Source organism: Trachypithecus francoisi, unplaced genomic scaffold, assembly GCF_009764315.1.
Source record: "Trachypithecus francoisi isolate TF-2019V2 unplaced genomic scaffold, Tfra_2.0 Lachesis_group17, whole genome shotgun sequence".
Lineage (NCBI taxonomy): Eukaryota > Metazoa > Chordata > Mammalia > Primates > Cercopithecidae > Trachypithecus > Trachypithecus francoisi.
Genome location: NW_022681462.1, coordinates 79,066,117 through 79,074,527, shown reverse-complemented (window position 1 = coordinate 79,074,527; position 8,411 = coordinate 79,066,117). Strand labels below are relative to the sequence as shown.

General features: G+C 42.3%; 1 protein-coding gene across 1 annotated transcript in view; it reads right to left on the bottom strand.

Moving 5' to 3' along the window:
- Nucleotides 1–1,248: 1,248 nt before the first annotated feature.
- The window catches only part of ALK (ALK receptor tyrosine kinase), a 113,346-nt gene continuing 106,183 nt past the window's right edge, over nt 1,249–8,411 (bottom strand). The window contains exon 22 of the mRNA XM_033176744.1: nt 1,249–2,400. Within this exon, the coding sequence (XP_033032635.1) occupies nt 1,705–2,400 (696 nt within the window). The 3' untranslated portion in view covers nt 1,249–1,704. The remainder of the gene's footprint in view (nt 2,401–8,411) is intronic.

Here is an 8,411-nt window from a genome sequence, read left to right as displayed (position 1 = left end):
GTAGCCCCTAGGGCATCAGTGCTTTTACAGATGCACACTTCTAACTCCAGGGTAAGGCAACTGCCTTCAGAGAAAGGAACAGTTGTCTGGTGTTGGCTTTTAACATAACGGCTTTCCCACGCTGAAAGTGATGCTTTTGATGCAGGTGAAACAGAGGGTCGGAAAAAGGCATGTATATATATACCTTTCATAATATACACACACATAGTCCTTTTGTTTGGTAATGTTTAGTTACTAGCAAGTAGTAAGAGAATGCTTCCCTCTTGAATGCTTTGGCATAGCTACCAACAGGAAAGAAAACGGGCATGAGGATAGAGGAGAAGCAGAAAGAGGATGAAATGATGACTTACTTACTGATAAAGCATTCTAAGCATTACACACATAAGTATGTGTGTAAAATTGAACAGATTCCCAATGCATTTTCATGGAAGTAAAATTCATCTGTGAAAACCAGGTTCAGAACTCCCACTCTAACATATCAATGTCAACCTCAACTCTCTAAGGGTTCCACAATTCCTTTCCTCATTGCCTACTAGGGAAAAAATTCTTTGTTTTAATGTGTCTTTGACAGCTGTACAAATTAAATTATGCTATGTGTATTTCAGCACATTTGTGTTCCCAGTGTACTTGGATCACATGATGAAGGGACAGAAAACGCAGGTTAGCCATGGAAGGAAAGAGACTGGATCAGTGCCTCTCCTTAGGACCACCAGCGGCCTGTTCCTCCTGGGGCCCTGTCCATCTCTACAGGTAGAAACTTGAGTTTGGTAGTCATTCCATGACTGAAACAGAAGGTTTTGGCCTAAAATGTATTGACACTTATGCTCACAAATGGATATGTTTCTATGCTTCTATGTATCACTGCTGCTTAAAATTTTTGCTTTTAAATGATGAAGGTTTAATTAGTGGAAATTTTTAAAATAGTTTAAATCTTGAGTTTTAAATCCACTAGGAAACCTCACACTCAGTTTTTCCCTTTTAGTAAGAGGATTTTCTTAAGGCATGAGGTATATTAATAGGATGTTTGAATCTCTGGATCTGTATTGGTGCTTTATTCTACTCAAAGCACTTGGAATGTATGCATTTCATTTAGATGAGTATATACATATTTCTGCTATACTACTGGAACTACTCACGACATTTGTTACAATTGGTGATGAATCAGCACAATTAAAAGCATCTAACTGTCACCTAAAGTGACATTTTAGTTGTCTATGATTTTTCAAGTAAAGAATGTCTTTCCCCATGCTGAGTCATTACAAATAACTCCTTTATTTCTGTTCCCTCTCCCCTCAAATGGCTCATGTCCACATCAACAAGGTAAGGAAACATCTATGATCCTGACTATGAAACATAGAAGCAGCTAATTCTGACTACATTGAAGCAGAGCACACACAATTTAAAAGAAGCATAAGGAAGTATACAACAAACATGCATAAAAACCTTATGCAACCACATCTGGGCCTTGCATTTATCACTCATTTTTATGACATTTTCTTCTTTCGAAAGAATAGGATGAACCCATGCTCAAAACCTTTCTAAAGCGTTTTGAGAATACAGCTTTTTTTTGGTGGCACTTCAAAATAGGTTGGCACAAAACAAAAAGTGACATTTGGTCTCTGGTTTGTGAAGGAGCCATTGCCTCTCTCTCCTCCACGGTCTTAGGGATCCTAAGGAAGAGAAGAAGTGAGTGTGCGACCGAGCTCAGGGCCCAGGCTGGTTCATGCTATTCTTGCTTTTCAGAATGGTGTCCTCGTAATGACCAGCTCCGGGGGCAGTAGCGGCTTCTAAGGGCAAGCCCTGTTGCTGGTAGCCGTAATTGACATTCCCACAAGGGAAGTGACGTAGCCTGAACAGAGGTACCTCCTTCATGTTGGCAGTCAGCGAAGAGGGCTCTAGGAGCAGTGAGGCCCCTGGAAGTCTCCCAGTTGCAACGTTAGGTGGGACAGTACAGCTTCCCTCCAGCCCCAGGTTACCTTTCTCGTGTGGCTCCTTTGCTAGAGGATTATTCTTTTTGGTGGGTTTCTCTGTAAACCAGGAGCCGTACGTTGGGTTCCACAAGCTGGTGGGCTTGTTTCTGGATCCCTGGACCTTGTGTAACTCCGAAGGGGGGTTGGACTGAGAGAATGCCATATTCACGTGTCCCCCTTCCACAGCCGGCCCTCTAGGGACTCGAACAGAGACCTCTGCAGCTATGGGTTTCTTTGCAGCCTTGCCAGAGGAGGTGGTAGGCAGAGGTGGTGGGGCAGCTGGGCTGCGCTCCTCCCCCCGTTTCGCCTGTTGAGAGACCAGGAGAGGAGGAACCCCCTCAGGGTCCTTGGGCCTCACGGGTACTTTCTCTTCCTCTTCTACAAGTGGACCATATTCTATCGGCAAAGCAGTGTTGATTACATCTGGGTCCTGCCGTAGGAGAAATGATTAAAACTTTGACTCAGACACAAAAAATGTTGGCTCTAGAAGATACCTTAGAGATGATGTTATTTAAACATATTCTGCAGATGAAGAAACCAGTATTTATTGAGAATATAGTAACTTATAGGCACTGGGGCATATGAAATGAATGGGAAGTCATCCTTATCCTCAAAGACCTTAGAGGGTAAGCGGTATAATGCAAGTGTGTGTGGGTGCTTGGGACAGAGTGGAGCAGGAAAAGCTTTGCAGAGGAGGAGACCTTTGGCCAATTTTTAAAGATTAGTGGATTTAAAAAAAAAAAATTAAAATTATTATTTGTATTATTCCAGTCTAGTTCCACTAAAATTATTCCAACTGAAAAAAAAAAAATCCTATGTGTTTGACTTCAATAGTGATGTAGGGGTGGTGGCTGCGGGGAGGAGGAGAGGAGACACATGCCATGTTGGCCTACAGGGTTAATTTTTTGATCTCTTCCTACCTGCTTTCCATTTCCGTTTCATTACTTTACGCTTGATTATAAATTTTCCTGTGCCACATCGTCACACGTGCAGGCACCACAATGCATGTTTTGTTGTTGTTGTTGTTTGTTTTTTTAGAGATAGTCTTGCTTAGTCACCCAGGCTGGAGTGCCATGGCTCAATCCTGGTTCACTGTAACCTCTGCCTCGTGGGTTCAAGCCATTCTCCTGCCTCAGCCTCCTGAGTAGCTGGAATTACAGGCATGTACCCCACCCCCTGGCTAATTTTTGTATTTTCAGTAGAGACAAGGTTTCACCATGTTGGCCAGGCTGGTGTCGAACTCTTGACCTCAGGTGAGGGACCCGCCTCGGCCTCCCAGAGTGCTGGGGTTGCAGGCATGAGCCTCTGCACCCGGCTTACAGGGGTTCTTTAGTCTGGATGTGAGGGACCCTTTGTGCAACCCCGGAAATGCTGAAGTGCTGTGAGGAAAACCATTCACAAAAACAAGTTTGTGCTAGATCATTTTCACAGTAATAGATTGTAACATGGAAGAACAGAAGCAGCTGCCAGAAGTTTAGGGAAAATTTGTGGAAGAAAAATTAAATTTGGAGAAATTCATTAATATGTTATGCAAATTGAGAAAAGACCCTTGTTACCTGAGTAACAGAAAAACACATGAGTGTTCATATTAAAAGAGTTCAAAACTAAAAAATAACTACCTTTGACTCATTAAAACATTCTTTAGTCCCCTCTCTGTTTTTTAGTAATTTCTATAGTGAATCATTTTAAATATGCTTGTGTAAAACTGCCTGCTTTTGGGGGGGGGGCGTGCCCAAGATGGCCAAATAGGAACAGCCCCAGCCTCCAGCTCCCAGCGTGAGTGACACAGAAGACAGGTGATTTCTGCATTTTCAACTGAGGTACCGGGTTCATCTCACTGGGACAGTTGGCGGTGGTCCATGGGTGCAGCCCGACCAGCGAGAGCTGAAGCAGGGCGAGGCATTGCCTCACCTGGGAAGCGCAAGGGGGAAGGGAATTCCTTCTTCTAGCCAAAGGAAACTGAGACATACAACACCTGGAAAATCAGGTAACTCCCACCCTAATACTGTACTTTACCAAGGGTCTTAGCAAACGGCACAGCAGGAGATTATATCCCACTCCTGGCCCAGAGGGTCCAGTGCCCACGGAGCCTCCCTCATTGCTAGCACAGCAGTCTGAGATCTAACTTTAAGGTGGCAGCAAGGCTGGGGGAGGGGCACCCACCATAGCTGAGGCTTAAGTAGGTAAACAAAGCCACCGGGAAGCTCGAATTGGGTGGAGCCCACCACAGCTCAAGGAGGCCTGCCTGCTTCTGTAGACTCCTCCTCTGGGGACAGGTCATAGCTTAACAAAAAGCAGCAGAAACCTTGGCAGAGGTAAATGCCCCCATCTGACAGCTTTGAAGACAGCAGTGGATCTCCCAGCACGGAGGTTGAGATCTGAGAACAGACAGACTGCCTGCTCAAGTGGGTCCCTGACCCCTGAGTAGCCTAACTGGGAGACATCTCCCACTTGGTGCAGACTGACACCTCATGGCGGGGTACACACCTGAGATGAAGTTTCCAGAGCAAGAATCAGACAGCAAGACTTGCCGTGCAGCAATATTCTATCTTCTGCAGCCTCCGCTGCTGATACCCAGGCAAACTCCAACAGACCTATAGCTGAGGGTCCTGTTTGTTAGAAGGAAAACTAACAAACAGAAAGGACACCCACACCAAAACCCCATCAGTACGTCACCATCATCAAAGACCAAAGGCAGACAAAACCACAAAGATGGGGAAAAAGCAGTGCAGAAAAGCTGAAAATTAAAAAAATCAGGCGCATCTCCCCCACAAAAGGAACGCAGCTCATCACCAGCAATGGAACAAAACTGGATGGAGAATGACTCCGATGAGTCGAGAGAAGTCTTCAGTCGATCAGACTTCTCAGAGCTAAAGGAGGAACTACATAACCAGTGCAAAGGAACTAAAAACACCTTGAAAAAAGATTTGACAAATGGCTAACTAGACTAACCAATGTAGAGAAGTCCTTAAAAGAACTGATAGAGATGAAAACCATAACACGAGAACTATGTGACAAATGCACAAGCTTCAGTAACCGACTCAATCAACTGGAAGAAAGAATATCAGTGATTGAAGATCAAATGAATGAAATGAAGCAAGAAGTGTAGAGAAAAAAGTAAAAAGAAGTGAACAAAGCCTCCAAGAAATATGGGATTATGTGAAAAGACCAAATCTACGTCTGATTTGTGTGCCTGAAAGTGACGGGGAAAATGGAACCAAGTTGGAAAACACTCTTCAGGATATCATCCAGGAGAACTTCCCCAGCCTAGTAGGGCAGGCCAACATTCAAATTCAGGAAATACAGAGAATGCCACAAATACACTCCTCGAGAAGAGCAACTCCAAGACACATAATTGTCAGATTCACCAAAGTTGAAATGAAAGAAAAAATGTAAAGGGCAGCCAGAGAGAAAGGTCGGGTTACCCACAAAGGGAAGCCCATCAGACTAACAGCAGATCTCTCGGCAGAAACTCTCCAAGCCAGAAGAGAGTGGGGGCCAATATTCAACATTCTTAAAGAAAAGTATTTTAAACCCAGAATTTCATATCCAGCCAAACTAAGTGAAGGAGAAATAAAATCCTTTACAGACAAACAAATGCTTAGAGATTTTGTCACCACCAGGCCTGCCCTACAAGAGGTCCTGAAGGAAGCACTAAACATAGAAAAGAACAACAGGTACCAGCCATTGCAAAAACATGTCAAAATGTACAGTACATCGATGCTAGGAAGAAACTGCCTCAACTAGTGAGCAAAATAACCAGCTAATATCATAATGACAGGATCAAGTTCACACATAACAATATTAACCTTAAATGTAAATGGACTAAGTGGTCCAATTAAAAGACACAGACTGGCAAATTGGATAAAGAGTCAAGACCCATCAGTTTGCTGTATTCAGGAGACCCATCTCACATGCAGAGACACACATAGGCTCAAAATAAAGGAATGGAGGAAGATCTACCAAGCAAATGGAAAACAAAAAAAAAGCAGGGGTTGCAATCCTAGTCTCTGATAAAACAGACTTCAAACCATCAAAGATCAAAAGAGACAAGGCCATTACATAATGGTAAAGGGATCAATTCATCAGGAAGAGCTAACTATCCTAAATATATATGTACCCAATACAGGAGCACCCAGATTCATAAAGCAAGTCCTTTGAGACTTACAAAGAGACTTAGACTCCCATACAATACTAATGGGAGACTTTAACACCCCACTGTCAACATTAGACAGATCAACGAGACAGAAAGTCAACAAGGATATCCAGGAATTGAACTCAACTCTGCACCAAGTGGACCTAATAGACATCTACAGAACTCTCCACCCCAAACCAACAGAATATACATTCTTCTCAGCACCACATCACACTTATTCCAAAATTGACCACATAGTTGGAAGTAAAGCACTCCTCAGCAAATGTCAAAGAACAGAAATTATAACAAACTGTCTCTCAGACCACAGCGCAATCAAACTAGAACTCAGGACTAAGAACTCAATCAAAACTGCACAAGTACATGGAAAATGAACAACCTGCTCCTACTGAGTACATAATGAAATGAAGGCAGAAATAAAGATGTTCTTTGAAACCAATGAGAACAAAGATACAACATACCAGAATCTCTGGGACACATTTAAAGCAGTGTGTAGAGGGAAATTTATAGCACTAAATGCCCAGAAGAGAAAGCAGGACAGATCTAAAATTAACACCCTAGCATCACAATTAAAAGAACTAGAGAAGCAAGAGCAAACATTCAAAAGCTAGCAGAAGGCAAGAAATAACTAAGATCAGAGCAGAACTAAAGGAGATAGAGACACCAAAAAACCCTTCAAAAAATCAGTGAATCCAGGAGCTGGTTTTTTGAAAAGATCAACAAAATTGACAGACCACTAGCAAGACTAATAAGAGAGAAGAATCAAATAGACATAATAAAAAATGGTAAAGGGGATCTCACCACTGACCCCACAGAAATACAAACTACCATCAGAGAATACTATAAACATCTCTATGCAAATAAAGTAGAAAACCTAGAAGAAATGGATAATTTCCTGGACACTTACTTACACTCTCCCAAGATTAAACCAGGAAGAAGTTGAATCCCTGAATAGACCAATAGCAGGCTCTGGAATTAAGGCAATAATTAATAGCCTACCAACCAAAAAAAGTCCAGGACCAGATGGATTCGCAGCCGAATTCTACCAGAGGTACAAGGAGGAGTTGGTACCATTCCTTCTGAAACTATTCCAATCAATAGAAAAAGAGGGAATCCTCCCTAACTCATTTTATGAGGCCAACATCATCCTGATACCAAAGCCTGACAGAGATACAACAAAAAAAGAGAATTTTAGACCAAATCCCTGATGAACATCGATGCAAAAATCCTCAATAAAATACTGGCAAACCGAATCCAGCAGCACATCAAAAAGCTTGTCCACCATGATCAAGTGGGCTTCATCCCTGGGATGCAAGGCTGGTTCAACATATGCAAATCAATAAACGTAATCCAGCATATAAACAGAACCAAAGACAAAAACCACATGATTATCTCAATAGATGCAGAAAAGGCCTTTGACAAAATTCAACAGCCCATCATGCTTAAAAGCTCTCAATAAATTCGGTATTGATGGAACATATCTCAAAATAATAAGAGCTATTTATGACAAACCCACAGCCAATATCATACTGAATGGGCAAAAACTGGAAGCATTCCCTTTGAAAACTGGCACAAGACAGGGATGCCCTGTCTCACCACTCCTATTCAACATAGTGTTGGAAGTTCTGGCTAGGGCAATCAGGCAAGAGAAAGAAAGGGTATTCAGTTAGGAAAAGAAGTCAAATTGTCCCTGTTTGCAGATGACATGACTGTATATTTAGAAAACCCCATTGTCTCAGCCCAAAATCTCCTTAAGCTGATAAGCAACTTCAGCAAAGTCTCAGGATACACAATCAATGTGCAAAAATCACAAGCATTCTTATACACCAGTAACAGAGTCAAATCATGAATGAACTCCCATTCACAATAGCTTCAAAGAGAATAAAATACCTAGGAATCCAACTTACAAGAGATGTAAAGGACCTCTTCAAGGAGAACTACAAACCACTGCTCAGTGAAATCAAAGAGGACACAGATAAATGGAAGAACATACCATGCTCATGGATAGGAAGAATCAATATTGTGAAAATGGCCATACTGCCCAAGGTAATTTATAGATTCAATGCCATCCCCATTAAGCTGACAATGACTTTCTTCACAGAATTGGAAAAAACTGCTTTAAAGTTCATATGGAACCAAAAAAGACCCCACATTGCCAAGACAATCCTAAGCCAAAAGAACAAAGCTGGAGGCATCACACTACCTGACTTCAAACTATACTACAAGGCTACAGTAACCAAAACAGCATGGTACTGGTACCAAAACAGAGATATACACCAATGGAACAG